Source organism: Vanacampus margaritifer, chromosome 1 (assembly GCF_051991255.1).
Source record: "Vanacampus margaritifer isolate UIUO_Vmar chromosome 1, RoL_Vmar_1.0, whole genome shotgun sequence".
Lineage (NCBI taxonomy): Eukaryota > Metazoa > Chordata > Actinopteri > Syngnathiformes > Syngnathidae > Vanacampus > Vanacampus margaritifer.
This window is the reverse complement of record NC_135432.1, coordinates 10290272-10313477: the sequence shown is the minus strand read 5'-3', so window position 1 is coordinate 10313477 and position 23206 is coordinate 10290272. Positions and strand designations below refer to the sequence as shown.

Genomic DNA, 23206 nt, shown 5'->3' with positions numbered 1-23206 from the left:
GCGCATCGATTCTTTCTGAGATTGATTAGTTATACCTTACATCTCATGTATTTTCCAGTCGAACGCAGAGAGAGTCCGACACGTTCTGTTGACGTGGAGTCTGATTGCTCTTCACCTCGGTATTACTGCTTATAAGTGCGTAAAATAGTGCTTACAGTAGGCAACAGTCATGCTGGATTTTGCTATCTTTGCCGTAACGTTTATAGTCGTTTTGGTTGGCGCAATTGTGTATCTTTACCCGGTAAGTTAGCCACTAATTAGCTGAAAGTTTGCTAAAAGGCTTTGGTTGGCCGTCCGTACTACACACGCACACACACACACTGCTAATTGAAAACTCAATCATTTCAACCTCCCCCTAATCTGAACGTTAATATTACGTACTATGTTAAACCGATTCCGATTCTGTGTCTCTTTACACACTTTACAACGCGAGCACAATTCGTGACGACCATGTATTCGTGGAATCTCCCCCGTTTTGTAATTATCGGTATGGGGCTTTAAGAAATGTTTAAATACAAACAATTCGCAAGAATAAATTTAAAGTTAAACACACTATAATCAGACAGTGATTATTTTGCATACCACTAGAGGGAGCCTGGGTACACAACTAGAGTACCACACAGAATTATATTCGACTGAATGTAACCCTGTGTTGATGCTGTTCATCGGTTCAGTTTAAATGGGAAACAAGTTGATAAAAATCGACAGAATCATGCAATGTCATTTCAAGCAAACACTAAAATACGTTAAAAATTTGTTATACTAAAAGGGGACATGAAATGGGACCTGAGTTGAAGCATCAAGTGCAGTGCGTGTTTGTGTGTTCACATTAACGATAATTGAGAGTCTAATTGCTTGCGGTTTTCAGTCATCCAGAAGAGCCTCTGACATCCCAGGTCTGAATCCTACTGATGAGAAGTAAGCAATGTCATTGTTATTCTGCTACTTTAATGCACAATTGTCAATCAAATTATCAAATTTAAGTTGTCACGTCTCTGATTAGCCTTGAAAGAATTGAGTGTGTGTGTGTGTTTGGCTGTCGTGTCGTTAGAGATGGCAACTTGCCAGACATTGTGAACAGAGGCAGTCTGCATGAATTCTTGGTGGCTTTACATGAGGAGTTTGGCTCCGTGGCATCATTCTGGTTCGGTCGGCGGCTCGTGGTAAGCCTGGGCTCTGTGAACCAGCTGCGGCAACACATCAACCCAAACCACACAAGTAGGTGCAACAAGTGCAAAAATATTACAACGATGGAGTTGTGTTTTGTCCTTCACTTTAGGCTTTCCTTTGCTTTCCATAGCTGACTCGTTTGAAACTATGCTGAAGTCGTTACTCGGTTACCAATCAGGGACGAGTGGAGAGGTCAATGAGGCTGTCATTAGAAAAAAGATGTATGACAACACCATCAACGACACTCTAAAGAAAAACTTCTCATTGGTTCTCAAGGTGTGGCAGAGCAGGCTAAAACATGTCACTCACCGCTTTTCATGGTTTTTCACCCAAAATTCTGCCAATTTCTCTGCCAGTTAATTGAGGAGCTGGTTGGAAAGTGGGTGTCATTCCCAGAGGCTCAGCACATACCACTTTGTGCTCACCTGATGGGTCTCTCCATGAAGACCGTCACTCAGCTCGCCCTTGGCGAGCGCTTCGGTGATGATGCCGAAGTCATATCGTTCCACAAGAATCATGACGCGGTACGAATTGTAGCTTAAACTACCTCTGAGTCCACAGAAAAAAACAATTGAGTGTTTTTCTGGTGATGCTGCAGATATGTTTTTTGTTTTCATCCTGACAGATCTGGTCAGAAATCGGGAAAGGCTACTTGGACGGCTCGCAGGAGAAAAGCTCCAGCAAAAAGACACATTATGCGACAGGTGAACATTTTCCAACTACAATTTTTCTTTAGCAGCGTCCTATAAAAGTATTGACTTATTTGCATTTATCATAAATCTGGATTAAGTCATTCACTTCCAGCCATATTCAAAGCAGAGTTTCTCATTTTGCCAGCTGTTTTCAATCATTTTGAGTAATCTTTCCAGACCCACAGGATATTGTGTTGCGTGACAATTTTACCACCAAGCCTACCAAAAGAAAGAGTAGACTCTTTGTTCAACAGGAAAGTTTATTTCTATCTTTTCTAGGCTACATCAGTTATAACATGGGTTGATTTTACCAAAAACACAGATTTCTGACCAAAAAGTGGAGAAAACAAGCGTCTTCTTTTTTTCCAAAAAGAAACATGCCAAGCCTTTGATGCTAATGTTTTTTTAAACTTTTGTGTCATTACCTAACCCTATAAAATGCCAAGCTTTTGTCGTTTGGCAAAATAATAATTTACAGATAATTGCGTCCCGAGCAACACTGACGACTTGACAAATATATTCGTCAGTGGATTCCAGTTGACAAATATAAATGTACGCTTCAGCAAATGAGTAACGGTTGTGAAATTCCAGGAATTTTCATTCAGAGACTTTCATTAGAAATTCATAGAAACAAATCATAAATGTACAATATTACTCTTAATAGGTAGGGGGAAATATATAATCCATCCATCCATCTTCTGCCACTTATCCGAGGTCGGGTCGCGGAAATATCTAATATAATATATAATCCTGACTAAAACAAACATTTCATGCAAGTACAGCGGTACCTTGACATGCCAGTGCCCCAACTTTTCGGTTTTTCGAATTACGAGCGATCACTTGGTACATTTTCTTAGCTTTGTGTTGCAAGCCAAAATTTGAGGTATGAACAAACTAGATATTCCGTCAATTGGGTGATTTCTAAAAATAAATGGAGCATTTAACTCTTTGACTGCCAAAAACGTTAAATAACGTTTAGTAAAATCCTATGGAGGAGTGCCAAAGACGTTAAAAGACGTTTGTTTCAAAACACAGGTGAAACTAACCATTTTCTATTGTTGATTACTGAAAAACGGAATAAGGTAGAAACAAACTTTGAAAGATGAGAGTCCAATCTTTCATTTGGTAGTATGTGTGTTTCCATAGTCCAAACACATAATTTTCTGTGGACCTTGAAAGATCAGTCAAAATGCTTAAATCGACTGGCACCCACGGCATCCCTTTTCTGAAAACGTCTGGCAGTCAAAGAGTTAAGGTACAGTAATGCCATGTCAAAGAGAGACATCTATTTTGCATGGAGTAGTTTTCTTGGTCTTAGTAATGGCAAAGACGTCTGAACAATCATAGAACTACTTGAACAAAAGAGGTGCACACACTTCTCTATTCTGGCTGCTCACATCACTATGGATAAAGTTGGCAGTAATAATGAAAGAAGAACAGAATGTACACTGATTTGAGCTGTGCTGACTCACTTCTGAATCAGTAATACTTATCTGCATGCATCTGGTTAAAGTTGAGTCAGTGTTTTATTGTGTTATACTGTACGTCTACCTTCGATTTTATTTAGTTTTATGTTGTTTGTTTTTTTGAGGGGGGTGGGGGCTAAAAAAGTGAAGTGTCAGGAAACCAAGCCTCTTCACATTTGTCACTATTATCAAAGTTAAGGTTGAGAACAGGGATGAAAGGGGTTCAACAGTGATGACATTTCAAAGCCCTTTCAAATTTTACCACCATATTTATCGTAATGTGTCACCATGTGTGTGTTGATAATAAAAAATAAAAAAAAACATTGTTTCTATATTTAGAGAGTAAGACACCTCCAGTGACTCTTGTTGAAAAAAAGCCACTAGTTACTTTTAATGGTATTGTTGGAGACTTTTGAAAATTCAGACACTCCCTCCAAGATGATTTTCTATTAAGCATTGTTAGATTACTTGTATTTTTGTAATCTTTTGCGTGTTCAAATAAATCAGAGTTGAGATTCTTGTGAAGAGGGTCCTTGCAAGGTTCTTTCAATACAGAGATCTCTGGTCACACAATCACACAATTGTATATCACCTAAGCAGTGTCATCCAATATGTGTGTCTTCTTGTTGAAGACACGGCACTTTTATTAAAAGCAGTGTTTTACAAGAAAACGCCTCCCCCTCCCTTCAAGTACAAAAATCAGATTAGACTTTCTTTCAGTATTCTAGCTCGTCCTTGAACTTTCAAAAACCGGATTTCTGACGAACAGAAACTAGACTTCTTGGATAAATAAAATAAACTTATTAACTTTCTCATTTCTGGGAAAAGAGAACAAAAGATAACAAAGAGGACAAAAGCATTACTCATCAAGTTATATTGAGTTAACATAATTACACCTACATCTATACGATACGATACGATATGATATACTTTTATTTTCCCCGTGGGGAACTTTTTCCTGGACTCCGTCCAGCTGCAGTTTACAGTAAGGAAAAAACAACTGAATAGAAAGAGATAAAATCAAAATTAAATAAGAAGTGCAGCAGTAGTTTACAGTAAGAAAAACAACAGCATAGAGAGAGATAATTTAAATAAATAATACACACACACTCCTATATATATATATTGCACCACTTAGTTAATGTCGGTTATAAGCAATTTGATGGATGTCGGCAGGAATGAGTTCTTGTAGCGGTTCAGCCTGGTTCTGGGGGCCCTGAATCTCCTGCCGGAAGGCAGTAGCTGGAAGTCATGATGCAGAATGTGAGTCGGGTCAGTAATAATTTTCTGTGCCAGTCTGGTGACGGACCGCTCATAAAGCATCTGTAGGGAAGGATGATTCCTGACCCCCATGATCTTCATGGCAGTCCGCACCAGACCGGCAATCTGTGACCTTGACTGCACAGTCAGGTTGCCGTACCAGGCCGCAATGCCGTATCTGATGATACTTTCCAATGCAGCCCGGTAGAACAACAGCATGATCCTCTGCTCCACTCCATAGACCCTCAGTCTGCGTAGGAAATAGAGACGCTGTTGGAGTTTGGAGCAGAGACTTCCAACGTGTACCCTCCAGCTGAGTGTGTTGTCAATGTGGACCCCCAGATACCTGTATGAACCCACCTGGGTGATGTGATTGCCTTTAATGACGACTGGCCCGTGGTCACCAACTGTTTTTGGATCAAATATCACCTCCTCTGTCTTCCCCACATTGAGCAAAAGATGATTCCGGTCACACCACTGGACAAATTTCTCTATTTCTGAGAAATAGTCCAGTGGGCTACTGCCGGCCTGCAGCAAGCTGACGATAGCTGTGTCATCAGAGAACTTAATGATAAAGTTCTCAGGGTGTGATGTCACACAATCATTTGTGTACAATGTGAAGAGGACCGGGGAGCTGACGCAGCCCTGTGGGGCGCCTGTGCTTATCAATCTGGGTTCCGAGAGGGAGCTGTTGACCCTGACTTGCTGTGTGCGCTGTGTCAGGAAGGAGTGATACCACCTCGAGATGTACGGGTTCACATTCATCTCCTTCAGTTTACCCAAAAGCAGGTGCGGCTGCATTGTGTTGAACGCTGAGCTAAAGTCAACGAACAACACACGAGCATAAGCTTTCGGGCCGTCTAGGTGTTTGCTGACCAGATGTGTGATGCTGTTGATAGCATCGTCGGTGCCGCGACCCCGCTTGTAGGCAAACTGAAGGGAGTCTAAGTGTGCATCCACCTGCCCCCTGAGCCGAGTCACCATCAGCCTCTCGAAACACTTCATAACAATGGAAGTTAGAGCCACAGGCCTGAAGTCATTATTGACCACAGGACATTGTTTTTTAGGAACCGGGGTGATTACTGATTTTTTCCAGAGACTGGGAATGGAGTGTGAGTCCACAGATCTCTGGAAGATGGGCTGCCATGCCGCTGTGAGCTCCTCTGCACAGGATTTTAGCAGAAGGGCAGATATCCCATCTGGTCCTGAGGCCTTCTTTGTGCAGACAGACTTAAAAGCAGATTGGACATCATGGGGATGAATGACCAGCCTTGAGTCCTGCTCATTCACTGAAATGGACCTCAGGACCTCCCCACATTCAGAGGAGAAGTCCTGGGTTTTGAATCTTAAATAAAAGTCATTCAGCTCCCTTGCCTTCTGGAGGTCATTTAGAGTGCTGAGACCTTTTTGAGCAGGAGTCACGTTGGTGATCCTCCTCATGGTGTCCCACATTTTCTTAGAGTTGTTAGCAGCAAAGTTTTTTTCTATAGTCTCTTTGTGCTTCCTTTTTGCTTCTTTAAGCATGCGTTTGAGTTATTTTTGAACCAGTTTGAGCTGGGCTCTGTCCTGGTTCTTAAATGCCCTTTTTTTTGCGGTTAATACAGTCTTTAACCTCCTTAGTAATGTACGGTTTGTTGTTGGGGTAAAGTTATTTCCTTTGTTGGTATGATGTTGTCCACACAGAATTTAATATAGTCAGTTACAGGCACAGCAGCAGTATCCATATCCAGCCCATCAAAAGTATTCCACTCTGTGCATAGGAAACATCCTTTAAGGGTCTCAATGCCAGATTTTAACAGTCTTTCTTTGTGGTTTGCTGCGTTTGAGAGCTGTTTTGTAGGTGGGGATGAGGTGAATTGTGTTGTGGTCAGAATTGGAGAGGGGGGGGGCTCTACTCACATATGCGTTCTTCACGTTCCGAAAGCATTTGTCCAGGACTTTGTCTCTCCTTGTTCCACATTTTACATACTGATGAAAACCGGGGAGAGACAGCTTCAATTTGCAGTGGTTGAGGTCCCCTAAGATGAAAACCAGGGCCTCCGTGCACCATCGCAGTTGTTGATGAAGGCGGCGCCGCTGGCGGCGTTCCCGCTGGGCGGAACGTACACGTCGCAGAGAAAAATGTTTCCAAACTCCCTCGGCAGGTAGCCCGGCCTCAGACTTAGGCAGAGGAGCTCCACGTCGTGGGTGCAGGTGATCTGCCGCACCGCGTAATTCCGACACCAGTTGTCGTTAATGTAAATGCAGACGCCCCCACCTCTGCTTTTTCCCGACGCCTCAGTCCTGTCGGCGCGAATGAGTGAGAATCCCTCGATCTCACACAAAGAGTCTGGGATGTCGCTGTGGAGCCATGTCTCCGTGAACACCATGGCGCAGGCGTCACGGTGCTCGCGGCAGGCTGAGGTGAGGCTCCTCAGCTCATCCAGCTTGCTCTTTAAGGACCTCACGTTGCCGAGCAGCAAGGACGGCAGCGCTGGTCTGCATCCTCTCCTCCGGAGCCTTTGGCGTGCTCCACCTCGTTGTCCTCTTCTCCAGCGGCGTATTCCCCGGTCTGCTCGCCGAATCTCCTCCGGCAGGTCGAGGGGGTGGTGTGTCGCCTGTTGAACGGAGGGCCCAGAGTGCGTCTCTGACATATGACAACAAAGCCAAAGCCATGTCATTCCTTTGATCTTGTTAGATTGTTAGATTAGGCTCCGTTCGGAGCCCCGACGTGTGCTGTAACTCGCGTAGGAGTCGCGGACAGATTGAGCAAGTGGCTCACAATTTAAAAAAGTTAAAAATTAAAAGTTAAATAAGGAAAAGTTGGAAGAACTGCAGCTTTTCCACGGAGCCCGTGTCGCAGACGTGCTGCGCCAACGTGACCGGAAGCGGAAGATCTACACATTTATAACTAAATTCAAAACAGTTAAAATATAAATGAAAAGTAAAAATGTTAACAGCATCTTATTAGAGCTAGTTGGGGTCTGTCCCAGCTGACTTTCTGTGAGTTTCGGGATAACGGCTGGATTTGTCTCCAGCTACCCTAAATCACGGGGCTCACTTCAATGAACGATGGATGGACGGATTTCAATGAATGAATGAATGACGGACGGACGGACAGACGTGCCACTGTGTAAATCCATGTGTGTGTATTTAGCTCTGTCAGAAATGGAGTCAGTATTGCTGTCTGTGGCCAAGGAGAGAAAAGCCAATCAGAAGCAGATGGTGTTTGTGGACATGCTGCTTAAGTCGTCTCTCACAGAGCGACAGGTGAGAACTGAGTTGAGGACTTAAAAAAAATTAAAATAAAAAAAATAAATGAAGCACACAGAGGATTAGTATACAATATTTGCACAAGGATTTGTTGTTTGTTTCAGATCATGGAGGACAGTATGGTGTTCACTTTGGCTGGATGCGTCATCACTGCCAACTGTGTGTGCTGCGCCTCACTGCATGGCATGCAAACAAATAGTCACGTTTCATCTCCCCAAGTAAATGGTCAAACTTTTTGCCAGTGTGTATCTGGGTTCTTCACTTCCTGTCCGCCTCAGAAGAAGTCCAGGATAAGTTGTATCAAGAGCTGGAAGATGTTTTGGGTTCAGATCCCATTTCCTTAAACAAGATTCCTCAGCTCAAGTAAGCTTTTCATTGTCATTAAGCCAATAATTAATTTTTTTAGCGCTTGATTTGTGTCCTGAATGGACTTTGACACATAATTCTGTCATTGGGCAGATACTGCCAGCAGGTGCTGAATGAGACGGTGAGAACTGCAAAGTTGACTCCCATTGCTGCCCGACTTCAGGAATTGGATGGAAAAGTTGATCTGCATGTCATCCCGAAAGAGGTAAAAAGTGCAAAGTAGGAGGTAGAAGAACATGACATTTTGGTGTGGCTTCAAATTGCACTTCTATTTATCATTATGAAAACGAAAACGTAATACATGATACTTCCTGTTTCGTCAAACACTAGACAAAAAGTGATGTATCATACGAAACGTATCATGTCGTCATATTTCAGACCCTGGTGATCTATGCATTGGGTGTCGTGATGCAAGATTCCAACACCTGGAGCTCAGCAAGCAGGTCTGTTTTTAATGCTTAATTGAACGATGTATTGTTTGATGGGTTAAAAGTTGATTTCAACTGCGTGTGTTTGGGAGTGCTTTAAATACACTTTTTGATTAACTCCCAGATTTGACCCAGATCGTTTTGAGGATGATTCAACCAGAAAGACTTTCTCTCTGCTTGGTTTCTCTGGGAATCAGACATGTCCTGAGCTCAGGTAATGGCCGCCATCAAACACAAAGGTGCATCAAATAATGGTCTTCAATTTGTTTTACTATGCATTTTCCTTACAGATTTGCATACACAATAGCTACTGTGCTGCTCAGCACATTGGTACGGCAGCTGAGGCTTCACCGGTTGGAGGGTCAAGTCCTGGAGGTCAAATCCGAGCTGGTTTCGGCACCAAAGGATGAAACGTGGATCACCGTCAGCAGGAGGAGTTCAAATTAGTCGTTTGTAAAAATGTTTATTTGTGAGGTCCGCATTTTTCACCATATCTTTACATTGTTTCTTTTTGGGATGAATGAGATAAGATGAGGGGTCTTGTACAGTGCTTCAACTGCAAGGGGGTCTTTTAGCAAGAGGCTAATAAACAGGTGAGAAGTGAAAAAAGTATCTTAATTCTGAATCAAGCATCTTGGCTAATAAACGTTAAGAATAAAACTGTGTTCATACATACTTGCATTCTTTGCTCATTTCTAATTTTCCTTTTGTTTTGATATTGCACATCATGATTTTGACCTTTTCCTCTCCACGTTTATGATAGATAGCAACATTCCGTAACGTTTTGTAGGGTGCCCATTCTCAATGCCTCTTTATCTGTGGTCCATTGACAGGCATGCATTCAAAAAAACCTAACCCGACTTTGAAACCCTAACCCTAGTTAAAAACCCTAATGAGAAATTGTAACTTTAAAATCCTAATTTGGAACCCTGTACGGATGCAGTGCATGGGTGTTTTTTGAGTGGATGCCCCTTCTACATGTCTGTGAATCAATACTTCTCAATTATTTTGTTATGTCCCCTCAAAAGAAGATAGTTTGCACAGCCCCAACTCTGTGCTGCAACTATAAATAGTATCATTTGACTATAAAATTGGTTTAAGTACACCTTTGAAGAGGAGCTAAAAGTGTTGCGCACTCTGACAATGAGAGTGACACTGTCCCCTACTGTAGTGGATGTGCAATTACACTTGATTCTAGTTGGGCAAAATAAAAATAAAAGATGTTCCCTGGGGTCACACGGGCCTCTACTGGCCCCATTAGTCGAGAAGGACTGCTTGAAATACACAATCGAGGTGCTGTTCCTAACCAGAAGCCCAAGCCACCTCGACTCTGAGCCCCTTCGGGATGACGGAGCTCCTTACGAAAGATGAGGAAACTATTTTTAGCAGGTATTTGATTTTACTATTTATACTTTGCGATAAACAACGTATATAGGTTCATTGACCGTGATAGATACAATGTACAGTACTCTTGACCCCGCCCCCTGCCCCAACACACGCCCCATTTTTTAATCATCCAGTGATATTTGCAGTACCGCACGCAACCGTAGCGGCGCCAGTGAGCCCATGCTGCCCCGCTAAAGATGTGAAAATGGCGGAGCTACAAATGCTTTTAGAAGAGGAGATTCCAGCAGGTCGCAGCGCACTGCTGGATAGTTTCACTAATTTGGAAAGAGTCGCCGAATATTGTGAGAGCAACTATGTCCAGGTAAGAATTTTCCAGTATGAGAAAACGTTTTTTTTATGGGTATATCGCGGGCATTACAAACGCTGTTCGGGTAGCTGTTGCTAGTGCTTTCGACGAGATGCGGTGTTAGCCAAGCTCGGATAAAAGCAACAACAAAAAAACAACGCGCGGCTTTATACAACTCACAGGCTTTGTCTCGTGCCCCCGACGTGTGTTTAACGCACACAGTCTCAAAATGTCTGTTATACCCACGGTACCAACACCTTTGTGACTTTTACGATCGCCGTGGGCTATCGCCTTAGCCACATAGCTTGCCGCTGCCCCATCAGACAGCTACGTTTTAAATCGCGTTGATAATCGATTGATTTGATCACTGGGATACAACCGTGAGCTGCCTGTGAACCGAGCGAGTGTGGATACAGGACGAGACGATAGATTAATCTCTGGGCATCTACACCACATATTGTTATAGCCGTGGCAGTCGGTTGATTTATGATCTTGTGCACAAACACTGAGACTCATTATGGGGGTTGCCTATTTTCACCCCAGATTTTCCTACAGTATCACAATTTTTATTACATTCCTTTACAGTCAAGTTAGGATGGCGGCAACTGCGACATTTTCATCCTTTTGTATGGATAGAAATGTATTTAACCCTCTCGCCTCCATTTGTTGATGATGCAGCTGTAATCTTAACTGTAATGTGCTTGGCAATTAATCGAATAGTAAACGGCATTTTGTCACAGTGATTAGTGTGTTACCAAAATGGGATTTTGAAAAGATTTGATTCTTTTTTTATTTAAATCGTGAAGAGCAGGTCTGACAGGTTGTCCTGCTGCTCTGATTATTTATTTTTTCACACCCTATAGCCTTCTAGGACTGTCAATTCAACTTCCTGTTTGCTCCTTCTAGAGTCAGTTCCTTCTCGACAACTTTCCTCCATGACACAATGGTCTCGTTTCATTCAGATGTGACTTGTATGGGTTGAGATAACTTGAGAAGCATGACCAGAGCGTCACAGTTGAGTTATGGCAGTTTTGCAGTGGGCATCTTCTTAGACAGCATTGTCTTTCAATTCATACTACTGACACTGCTGCCCCCAGTGTCAGTAAGGAAGTGGAAACACTGTTTCCCTTCATGCCTCCAAATATTCCTTTAGAACTGTTCCATGATGTTTAACTTCCTCTTAAGTGGTTCATATTTTTCTGAGAAGGATGTTTTTATTTCCTCTTATCAGATGAGTTTGTTATCCTGTTTAAATTCTTGAAGCTGACATCTATCTCATCAGCCAACTAACTGTAGGCTGTAGCGGTAGAAACGGGCTAAACAATAACTACATTTTGCAAAAGGCGCTCTGTTCTTATGGCGAGGGGTGACTCATGTTGGATGGCCAAGCACATCACTGGGTGCCGTTTAGCCACACCCTAAAAATCAGGAAACCTGAAATGGTGAAAAATAATTTCATTCTCTCACAATCGAGTACTACAACATTCTTTCTTTGCACGTTTTTAGCAGTATTCTTAAAACGTGATATTTAGAAATAATTCTCAGAATTCACTTTACAGGGCCTATAAAGTAACTTTTATAATTTAATCAACTTGATGTGTGGCCAACATTGAGGTCGAGTTGTCTCTCTACTTTGGCCTTCTGTGGCTTCCTCTTGAAGTACAAAAACATGCCTGGTAGGTTCATTAAAGACTTTATATTGTCCGAAGGTGGGTCATTGACAGATAAGGATGTTACCAGACCCAGCACAGTTATTTTTTATAAAACACATAAAATATTTATTAGTTATCATTATTTACTATTATCTACAATTTTAGGACCGATACAGTAGAGGTCAAAGTTTGGACACACCTTCTCACGCAATGCATTTTCTGTTTTGACTATTTACATTGTAGATTCTCGCTGAAGGCATCAAAACTATAAATGAACATGTGGAGTTATGCACTTTAAAAAAAGTAAAATACTTAAAAATATTCTTGTTTATTCAAAATAGTCACTCTTTGCTCTGATTAGTTTTTGCACACTCTTGACATTCCTTCGATGAGCTTCAAGTGTAGTCACCTGAAATGGTTTTCCAACAGTATTGAAGGATTTCCCAGAGGTGAGAATACCAAGAGTGTGCAAAACAGTAATCAGAGCAAACGGTGGCTATTTTGAAAAAAATAAATAAAATAAAACCTGTTGTCAGTTATTTCACCTTTTTTGTTAAGTACATAACTCCACATGTGTTCATTCTTAGTTTTGATGCCTTCAGTGAGAATCTACAATGTAAATAGTAATGCAAAGCAAACCTATTGAATGAGATGTGTGTGTCCAAATTTTTGGCCTGTACTGTATCTTATTGGAAAATGTTCTGCAATGGTCATACCAAATGATAGTTGGTTGCACGGTCACGCCACATATTTTAAACTTAAATTAAAATTTATAAGGCTGACATTGGCCATCCAAATAAAAAAGCTAACTTGCCACACAAATAAAATTATAATGAAAATGTATATTTGTTGGACAAAATTTTCAGGTCATATCACATGATGTCCAAATATGACTACTATGTAGATGTAAATAGTAACTTGTTTTTGCATAGTTGTGAGACAGTATACACTTGATCGGTGATCCCATGTGTTCTTGATGATACAAACTCCTGTCTTTGTATGTGTTTCAAAATAAAAGTCCCAAATTTGTTATTTAATTAAATATCAATACAATTGTACACATTCATTTAAATATTACATGCCACGCTTCCTGTTAGTCTCCAGATAAGCAGCGAGCACTGGAGGAAACCAAGAACTACACCACTCAGTCGCTGGCCAGCGTGGCCTACCTGATCAACACGCTGGCCAACAATGTCCTGCAGATGCTGGACATCCAGGCTTCGCAGCTACGCCGCATGGAGTCTTCTATCAACCACATCTCTCAGGTGGGCACTGGGCTGCTGACATGCAACTTTTTGCAAATACAGACCGCTCGCACATCCCGACTCAACCGCGGTCAACTATCGTAATACAGTGGTACCTTGGCTCACGAACTTAATTGGTTCCCACAGAGAGTATGTTAGCCGAAAAGTTCGTCTTCCAAACAAGTATTTCCCATAGGAAACCATTGAAATGAGAATAATCCGTTCCCAGGTCCCCATAAAACACAATTTTCTACTAAAAAAGCCTTAAAACTACACAAAATATACCTTATTTTATGTATAATAAATGTGCTATTGTATTGTAATTAAAGAAATACACTGTGCTGTATAATAAAGTGTTTTTATTTGCAAAACTTGCAACTTGCCTTTGTGATGGTACAGTAGTTGAAGGCTTGATGGAATGGAATGGAGTGGGAGGAGGAGGGAGGGAAGTAGTTACTGTTTGGAAGGAGAGTCCTCCGGTGTGGCTTCTCTTCTTTGCTTTTTAGGAGACTCTTTATCCTTGTTGCTGACTAAAAACCTCTTAATTGACACCTGTTGCTTTCTGAGTTGTAAGGTCTTACGAAACTGAGGCATCACATTATCATTCATCATGTTGATGATTCTCATAGCCACAGTCTTTTCTGAATGGTACTGTTCGATAAAAGCCTGCACATCACGCCACTTAGTTAACATGGTCTTGATGCTCTCACTTGATGCTGACAAACGCGCACCTCGTTCGTGTTTGTCGATGATCTCCTTCTTCTGCTCGACCGTAATTTTCTTCAATGTCTTCTTAGGCTTAACACTAGCCTTTTGTGGGGTCTTTTTCGGTCCCATGGTAGCAAAAGTACACTCCAAAAGTACTCCAAAATGATCCAAAATGTCTACCGAACACAAACCACGTCCGCACTCCAACAAAGGGGACGACGAACTGGGACGCCGTGAGCGTGCATCAGCTTCTCGTGATTTCTCGTGTCGCGAGATTTGGTTCGTCCGCCGAAAACTAGTTCGTCAGCCGAGACAAAATGCTCGCGAATTTAATGTTCGTGAGGCGAAAAGTTCGTGAGCTGAAGCGTTCGTGAGCCGAGGTACCACTGTATAACCAGTGTTGTACCTGAACAAGTTAAATGAATAAAAATTCCTGAACTCGTTCATATTTTGGGTGAACGTGAACTGAATGGAGTGCATCTTTGCTTGATGAATGTATTTGTTTAGTGGACATTTGGCTGGCTGTGATTTTTTTTTTTAATTAATTTTTTTCCCTAAGAGTGACAGAATTTCAGGAGAAAACCTTGCTAAACACAATGTAAATGAGCCTTCAAATGTTTGGGGCTAAATACCTTATTTGGTAACGCAAGCCACAAAGCTTCACGCGGTCATGTGCGTTATCAAAATGTAAAGCATGATGGCAGCTTGGAGAGGTGTGAAAACAGTCCATACAATATAAAAGAAAACTAGGATTCTTTCTAAAGAAGAAAATAGTGGACAGCTCAGCTCTTTGTATATATTTCGATTGAATGCAGCAAATAAGCATCTACAGTTCTAACGACGTAAGAAAATGTGTTCATGCATTCAGACGGTGGACATTCACAAAGAGAAGGTGGCCAGGCGGGAGATTGGGATCCTCACCACCAACAAGAACACATCTCGCACACACAAGATCATCGCCCCGGCCAATCCAGAAAGGCCTGTGCGCTACATCCGCAAGCCTATCGACTACAACCTGTTGGATGACATGGGCCATGGAGTCAAGGTAAAGAGAAAACAAAGGGTGTATTATTATTTTGAGTGTCTTTCAAACACATGCTTATGCTTTTGACCCCACCCCCACTACTTTCTTCTGGCCCAGACTTTAGCAACTTGTTACTTAGTTTCAATAAAAGGCAGTTTGGTCAAATGTTTTGAAATGAGAAACATGCCGTTCTTGCTTTTTTATTTTTTTATTTTTTATAAATAATGATTTGAACTGCTTGTTTTAGGTGTTTTATAAGGCTTCTAAAAGGGATAACTCTTGGTCTGTTATTTTCCTCTTTTCTATTGCACACTAATCTGTTGATTTTCTTTCTCTTTCTTTTTCTCTCTGCTCACCTTATTTAACCTTTGTAATCAACCGTAGTGGTTGCAAAGGTTTAAGGTAAGATTTTCAAAGCTAGCCCCTCAAACAAAGAAGGCGTTATGATTTCTGAATGCTGTTTTTGTTGTTGTTGGAAATTGCTGTGGATGTACTTTGATTATTATTATTTATTTATTTTTTTAAAGGAGTAGCTGGACATTTTGACAAATTTCAATCCTCTGACCTGTATTTCAAGCAGTCACTTTATACCAACAGAAACATCAAGTTGTGATTTTTAAATCAACTACTCCTTTAAAAAGTGTTTTTGTTTGTTTGTTTATTAAATTCTCCCACAATGAAATGGCTTCCTTTTCATAACACTTACCTCTCTGTGTAGGCCAGTGCTCAGAGCATGAAAGCCGGTGGTGGAGGTGGACTCCCTCGCACGAACCCCCCAACACAGAAGCCGCCCAGCCCACCGATGAGTGGGAAAGGGACTCTTGGGTACGTTAAGATAAGCATTTGTTTTGTATTTGAGGTCCTTGCACACATGAGATCTACACAGATGACAGGATGTCGACCATTCAGCTACCACTCGCTCTGTCGCAGAGTAAAAGAGAAACAAAAAAAGGACGTGTAGAGCAAAGTTGTGTGCGCAGGTTGGACGTGTGTGTGTACCCGGGAAGTGTATTTTGCCTTCTGAAGCAAAAGCTTTAAAACTAGCAGCTTTTCACCCTGTTTTTGTTGTGTGTGTTGGACTGTCGAATGTGTGTCTAATCCTAGGGGTTATCCGCTCATGCAGCTGAAAAACACTGTTCTTCTCACTTCCTGACTAGTCTCAGTCTTTGTCTGTGTTCCTGCTTGTGGCTGATCTTAAGAATTGTCCGCTAGATTTGTGAGTGACTGTGTCCCATCTGCTCAGTGACTTTCTAAAGTGTGGTCTTGGTCTTCGTCTCTGCAAGAAGCATGCAACCACAGCTACACCTCCATGATGGATCCAATGCTGCAGTCTTTGGCTAAAGACTGACATCTTTTTCTTTTTTATTTATTTACTTTGAGTTGAATGGTACCGGCTTGCCCACTTCTGGCTGCCACATATTATTCATAGCAACATTTTGCCATTACAAAACCTTTCCTCCTGAGCTGCTAAATATCCCTTTTACGGAGGGTTTTAGTTGTTTTTTTTTCCTGTTTAAAGGGGAAGTCAACCTTAAACATTATAGTGTCTTATATGTGACCTCACTAGTCTAAACGTGACATTCTAATTAATATTACATTTGTGGAATATGAGTTATGAAGCAGAATTCTGTTATTTTTATCCATCTCCGATGGCGGCCATTTTGCCACTTTCTGTCGACTGAAGATGACATCACAGTTGCTCAGGGGGGTCCCCTAGATTTAATAGCTTTTTAGACTGAATTAATTTCAGGCAGCGTAATGCTGCATTGGTTCCGCCCAGCTGTTGCTACCTGTGGATTCACCCCAGCCAGCCCCAATGTTCCACCTGTCGTTCCCCATTTTCTTTAAGTTTGCACTTGTTTGTTCCCCACTCTCCCCCACCCTTCCCCTCTCCTACAATTCTCTGTGGATGCCCCTCCACCCACCCCCAACTCCTGACCCTCTCACAGGCGACACTCCCCCTATAGGACGCTCGAGCCGGTGCGTCCTCCCGTTGTCCCTAACGACTACGTCTCAAGCCCGACGCGCAACATGGCGCAACCCCTGCAGAGCCCAGCACGCAATGCATCTGTTAATCAGAGGAACCGCACGTACAGGTACCCCCAACCCCCTTCCCAGCATGCCTCACTATATGTGCAGAACACAGGCCCTGTTGGGTTACCCACCCCTGCCCTCTTATACGTCTCCTTTCCTACACTTAAACCTGACCCAACATCGAATCGCCCTTGTTTGGAGTCCTGGCTTAAACCCCTGTCTCCTAATTATTCAACATGTGGTGAATACCCAGACTGGCATAGCCTGTACAGGAATGAGGGTAATATCAAAATAGTGAGCAGGAGTACAAGGCGCGGCGCGTGTAATGTATACTTTCCAAGATGAAATCCTTAATTTAGGACAATAGTTTGCTGTAGGATCGTCAAATGCAAGACCAATGTCAATGAAATAAAAGACGAAAAAGGTTTTGAATATTTTTCCTAGCTTCATCCATCCTCATCTCACCGCAACGCTGCTTCCTGCTATTACAGCGCGCCGTGTCTTGTCTTTTGTGTGCTGAAGTCGCCACGCGTCTTTCGCTAGGCTGTTTCTGTGACATCATTGGAGTTTGTTTCTCCGTGATGGTTTGTGCGGGTGGGATGGCGATTGTTGCTTTGCGTGCGTCTTGACGCCTTTTGCTGACCCACCACCAGCAGCGGGAGCAGCGGAGGCAGCCACCCCAGCAGCAGTCGCAGCAGCAGCCGGGAGAACAGCGGCAGCGGCAGTGTGGGCGTGCCCATCGCCGTGCCCACCCCAGCCCCGCCCACTGCCTTCCCAGGTACTACCCATGTTTATCTGCTCACAATTATTGTGTCTGGCTTCTGCATACTCTTGAGGTTAAAGGTTAGATGAGAATGTGAATGATCCCGAAGGATTGTCGAACGTTCCTCCTCTCCCTCACCCTTCTTTTCTCCTCTTCTTCCTTTCTCTCACCTTTTTACGACCTCGACACTCCCTTAGCCCCTGCCCCACCTAACACCACTAAAGCTGCACCCAACACTGCCACCACCCCTGGTCCCATACCCCTTGTCCTTGATGGGCCCCCACCTGTCGACATCCCGCATGTACCCCCACCCCCTCCCCAGCTCCCTTCCTCAGCAGCCCCCACTGGCACAGGACCCGCTACTTATGGGAACGCTGCACAAGGTGAGTGAGTGTAAACCAATGTGGAAAAGCCACCCGCCCATGATCTCAGCTGAGTTTTCTGATCCATACGCAGACCTGTGAAGCTGTAAATATGATCAGAAAATTCTCATCTCATGAAAGAAAACGATTTGTAGAAGCATTTGGAAATGCGTTGGAATTGCACGTCTGAGAAATGCTGCCTTTGTTCCCACCACCCCTCTGCATATTTTCAACCTTCACAGCAACTGTTTTGTCTTTCTGATGTGTCGCGCATGAGAATTCAGTCTTTTTGTGCTTGTTCGAGTACTTTTTTTTTCCTTTTTTTTTTTTGTATGTGTTGTGCAATTGTTCTGAAGTGGAGCTTTTCTCCAAAGCTTTTTCAAAAAGAGAAGACAAACACCTTTGTAATGTGCTGTGTTTCCTCTTGCTGGCTAACCCTGCAGGTGCTCCTCAGTTCTACAGCATGAACCGCCCGGTGCAGCCGACCCAGAATGCTCACGTAGGAGGATCGCTACCGTACCGGCGCCCCTCGTCTGTCACTGGCCAACCTAACACGCCACCGAATCAGATCCAGCTCAACGGTGGACCGCACTTTGCCCAGAATCAAGGTATAAACATATTATAACATATACACAATATTTTGTGTTGTATTGTGCAACCCGGGTTGATGGGAATTTTTAGCTTTTCATCTTCCTGATGCCTTGAACAGCACTGTATCCTTCTCACCTTTACATACAGACACCACAGTATTAATGGTTCTTTTTGTCAATACAGTATTCCCTCGCTAAAACCCATAGTTGACGCTCCTCTAAAAAGGGTTTGTAATTGCCACAAGATGGCGGCAGAGCACTTCATAAGGCTTAACGCATTTCACCAAAATGACACAAAATGGTGCTAAAACAATACTTGCATATTGGCTGGAGCACAAAAACAGTGACCAAGTGAGGTTTTCCAGCAAATTATGGAGAATAGATTACCAAAGCAATTGTGATATGTGAGTCGTGAATTGCGAACACAGCACACATCAATTATTCGATATGTAAAATATCCAATACATTGAAATGACCTGATGGTCTTCTGAACACTGTTTTGGCAATTGCAGGCCCACTCGCACCCCCTCCCCCCTCCATGCAGATCACCCCACAGCTGCCCCTGATGGGCTTTGTGGCCCGAGTTCAGGAGACCAGTAAGTGGTTCTAGTACCTTCTGCACGACCTCCATCTTTACACGCAGTCGTCATTAGTCCGTCCATATCTGCTGTTTTAGGAAATTTTAGTCTCAAAGTAACTTTTTTGTATTGCAATCTCGGGAAAGTGTTGTGACCGGTTGCATTTTCACTTTCCTTCACCAACCAGTCTGTTGTATTCAGTCTTGGTTGAAATCAGCATGACCTGTAGGTGTCATACTTGGTTGTTTTCTTTTATAGAATAACCAATAGAACATTAAAGCCCCTTTTCCACCACATATGCTACCTGCCTAATCACAGATGCGTTTCCACTGTCATTAATTGGTACTATGTTATACTAGAACATCTGAATTGTAGTAACTGGTCAGTTGTGCATGTCCTTTACTTGGCAGGGCAAAAAAAAAAAACTGCATGCAATCGTCCTTTCCTCCAATGCATGGGAATGCCTACTTGCCATGTCTATTTCATATGATACTTTTTTTGGGGTAATATGCAAATTATTTTTTTCCCTTCCAAACTAGTCTCAGATGTGCCACCGCCGCCACCCCTTGCAGACGAGCCAGTCTTTGAGGACGCTACACCACCTCCTCCCCCACCGGAAGACTACGAGGATGATGATGATGATGAAGAAGAAGAGGAGTCGGCGGTGGTGGAGTATAGCGACCCGTACGCAGAGGAGGACCCGCCCTGGGCGCCACGAAGCTACCTGGAGAAAGGTCCGCTTTTCCTGCATAGTGCTTTCCAACCTTTTATTGGCCATTGGTTGCATTAGAAAAATATCATTGCACACCACCCCTATTTTTTTATTTACTTATCACAATGTGAAATCTAGGCCGGATTAGTTGAACACAAAGCTAGCATGATAAAAGCAAGAAGCCATAGCTTTTAAATTCCGTTGGATGAATGGAAATTGGTGGCTACATGGGTTTGTTGTACTTTTTAGTGGAAGCGCATTTCGTCGAATTTCATTCTGCATGTCACTATACGTATAATGGGGAAACCACCCCCAAATGTAAATTCTTTCTATATTTTAAAGCCGCAATTAGACTCCACTGGAGTGTAGTGAGCCATCAAACACGCCTTTTGTAAACAAAGGATGTTACATGGATACCTCCTATGTCTGAAAAATGATGGAAGGCAGGTGTTGGGTAAAATGGTTTTCATTTTAGACATAATTTGTATGTTTCAATACAGTATTTAACAAGGACTAAAAAAAGGTTTTCATGGGATTCAACTCTAAATTTGCCAAAAATGTCCACAATAGAAACCAAAAGGTACAATTGAATGTAAACACTACATGATACTTTTGCTATATTTGAAGCTGACGTTAGAAATTGCAAAACAAGACAAAATTCCCCGCCCTTGGCAATGTGACATTTCATACATTTGCATTACCACAGTATAAACGGTTAAAAAAGTATTAGGAGTTGAGTTCAGAAGGTTAAACGAAAAAGAATAATTTCTTACGGTACACCTGATAATCCCTCGTTTAACATCAACGCCAGACCAGAAGGTGACTCTCTTCCTTGGACTGTCCTACAGTGGTGGCCATCTACGACTACAGTCGGGACAAAGAAGACGAGCTGTCCTTCCAGGAGGGCGCCATTATCTACGTGATCAAGAAGAACGACGACGGCTGGTACGAGGGTGTGATGAACGAAACCACGGGCCTCTTCCCGGGCAACTACGTCGAATCCATCATGCACTACGCTGATTGAGATGCACCCCTCCCCCCTCCTTTGTGCAACGAGGGAGAGCAGCAGTCAGTAGGGTTGAGGAGGGAAATGAGGGGGAGACGAGGGTTAAAGGTCAAAGACTTTGAACAGACAGAGCATGATCACCTCTGGGATGGGATGCAGACGAGAGCCGACGCCCAGTCATCCTCTCCGCCTAAACAACCACTACTTTTTTTCCTTTCATGTTTCTTTCTGGCCGCTGGTTGATTTGGAGAGTTTGTGTTACACGACGAGGCATTTTCTTTGAATTTGTTCAGCCAAATTGCCCTTATTTTAGAGTTGAATATTTATTTGGATTATTGTGTGCGGGCAAACCGGGCTGCTGAGAAGGAAGATTTCCATTTGGCAGCTTCGGCGGAAGGGCTGAGGGGGAACGCAGGCCAGGATCATCGGAGAGAACATTTCTCCTCGGACAAACATGCAACAAGTGTTTTTAAGTGGGGTCATGTTGGGGTGCTGCACCAACAGTCATGATAAGCACATCCGGTGTCTTCATTTGACACACGGCTACACGGAGGCGGGTCACTCAAAGAAAGCAGAAAATGTCTATGCCCTTTAAGTTTACGCTAACGGGCGGTCGCGTGACCTTCCCACGAAGTGAGGGGTAAAATCCTCAGTTGCACAATGTGCAGCGTCTCTGATGAATAACAGAAGTTTATCAGCTCGAGTGCCAAGGTCAACATCCAGCTCGGAGCTGCTCAGTTGCAGTGTTCTTAAGCGGTGGGAATTATTTTTCTTTTGTTTTAGTTCTTTGGAAGGATTTTCAGAGTGGCATGTTTCAACCTGAAGGGGGAAAAAATGGCTCTATTGTGATGATTTATGTCTTAATATTTTTAGGTATGGTGTGACTTGTTTTTTCTTCCACCAGTGATGATGCATTTAGATCATTTTGAAGACACTTGTGCCATATTGAGATGTGTTGCAGTTGGATTAAGTGGGATGGCTTTTCCCCCCTCCACTTTTTGAAGTTGTTTTAACCAAACGAACATGCATTTGTAGTGAAATGATGTAGGAGAACTAATATAAAAGTGGCGTATTATGTCCTTCAAACAAGATGTATTGAATATAAAAAGACGGCTGTTGTGTTGAAACGGTTTTAACAATTACATCTGATACCGCTGTTGTCAGCAGTTCGAAGGGTGTATGTATCATGCTTGGCAGTGGCCTCAGTACTTAAGCCAGAAACTTTATTTTCTATATAAAAAAAAGAAAAGAAAAATCTTCCAGTGGGTCTGTATGTGAGTCTTGCATGCCATTATTATCTGTGCTTTCCCCAAAAAAACCCACATGGCAAGATGAGACATTCTAAAAAGAAGCAGTTGTGGCCCGCCTCATCCAAAGAGACTGTTCAACTTCCCTTGGAGCTCACATCCAAGGACTTGTTTTCAGACGTGGGGTGGAGTCGGGCTTGGGAAATGGGAAATGAGCAAGGGGAGTAGAACCTGAAGAGCAGTCCATGATGCCATTGTGTTGCACATTTGAAGTTGATTTGCAAGAGTCTCATATTTGTAAAATCCAGAGAATAAAGATATAAGGATGAAATTGCTCCGCTTCTCATTGTCTTTAATCTCTCTGAGATTCAAAATGGACGATAGGTTTGTTGTCAAATGCTCCATGTCTTGTTGCATGCTCAGACAAAGCAAATGCATGCAGAACTCATCTAGAGATGGCGCCTACAAGCCACTCTGGCAGCTAGAAGAGAGATGGGGTTTAAATGTAATTTTTGTCTTGAGGCCCTGAGGTGTAAAACGACAGCAATGAAAAGTGGGCTTAACGTGTGCAGACAGGGTACTGACAGTCAAGATGAGGAGCTGGAGCTAAAAGGGATATTTGTGTTCTTTAGCTTTTACAGAAGACATGTTTGAACAATCTTCTGCTCTGACCGCCGTTTGCCTTCTACCTGACGCTCAATTATAAAGATGATGTATAATGTTTAGCAAGGAAGCAAAACCATGAATTAGCCTCTGCCTTCCCTCCCTCTTGTTAAAGTTGACTCGCGAGTTTGCTGGAACTCGAATGGAGAAGACGTCAGTCAGCATGTTTATTTTGCCAAGTTGTCTTTCATGAGCTTTTCTCTGTGGAAAGAATGCAGCCTTACCTTGTACCTTAGACAGGTACTGCATTGGAAGACATGTCTGAACAGTTAGCATTAGTCAAGCATATGGACAAT

General features: G+C 42.8%; 2 protein-coding genes across 15 annotated transcripts; both read left to right on the top strand.

Moving 5' to 3' along the window:
* The first annotated feature begins 56 nt into the window (after positions 1-56).
* cyp20a1 (cytochrome P450, family 20, subfamily A, polypeptide 1) lies at positions 57-9309 on the top strand. The gene is made up of 13 exons (XM_077546715.1): positions 57-241; positions 869-918; positions 1052-1218; positions 1301-1446; positions 1527-1694; positions 1796-1874; positions 7725-7837; positions 7945-7999; positions 8083-8203; positions 8300-8411; positions 8585-8649; positions 8759-8848; positions 8925-9309. Exons 1-13 carry the CDS (start codon positions 170-172, stop codon positions 9079-9081), a joined length of 1395 nt encoding a protein of 464 aa, XP_077402841.1. The 5' UTR covers positions 57-169; the 3' UTR covers positions 9082-9309.
* An 863-nt stretch (positions 9310-10172) lies between these two features.
* abi2b (abl-interactor 2b) lies at positions 10173-22578 on the top strand. Of its 14 annotated transcripts, XM_077570760.1 has the most exons (12): positions 10173-10342; positions 13077-13244; positions 14800-14976; positions 15340-15357; positions 15674-15780; positions 16905-17051; positions 17643-17767; positions 17950-18135; positions 18558-18722; positions 19217-19300; positions 19822-20016; positions 20843-22578. In XM_077570760.1, the coding sequence occupies exons 1-12, from the start codon at positions 10226-10228 to the stop codon at positions 21016-21018; spliced, it is 1665 nt and encodes a 554-aa protein (XP_077426886.1). In that variant the 5' UTR covers positions 10173-10225; the 3' UTR covers positions 21019-22578. The 14 variants fall into 14 exon arrangements, with proteins under 14 accessions (XP_077426886.1, XP_077426896.1, XP_077426920.1 ...); XM_077570770.1 differs by lacking the exon at positions 15340-15357; XM_077570794.1 differs by lacking the exon at positions 16905-17051 and having other exon boundaries at positions 17646-17767.
* Positions 22579-23206: the final 628 nt, after the last annotated feature.

Bases quoted from the DNA above. Each gene is read 5' to 3' on its own strand.
- cyp20a1 (XM_077546715.1), top strand. From the start codon at position 170: ATGCTGGATTTTGCTATCTTTGCCGTAACGTTTATAGTCGTTTTGGTT. The intron at 919-1,051 runs GTAAGCAATGTC...TCGTGTCGTTAG, and splicing joins CTGAATCCTACTGATGAGAA to AGATGGCAACTTGCCAGACA. The intron at 7,838-7,944 runs GTGAGAACTGAG...TGTTTGTTTCAG, and splicing joins CGTCTCTCACAGAGCGACAG to ATCATGGAGGACAGTATGGT.
- abi2b (XM_077570760.1), top strand. From the start codon at position 10,226: ATGGCGGAGCTACAAATGCTTTTAGAAGAGGAGATTCCAGCAGGTCGC. The intron at 10,343-13,076 runs GTAAGAATTTTC...GCTTCCTGTTAG, and splicing joins GTGAGAGCAACTATGTCCAG to TCTCCAGATAAGCAGCGAGC. The intron at 18,136-18,557 runs GTGAGTGAGTGT...CTAACCCTGCAG, and splicing joins TTATGGGAACGCTGCACAAG to GTGCTCCTCAGTTCTACAGC.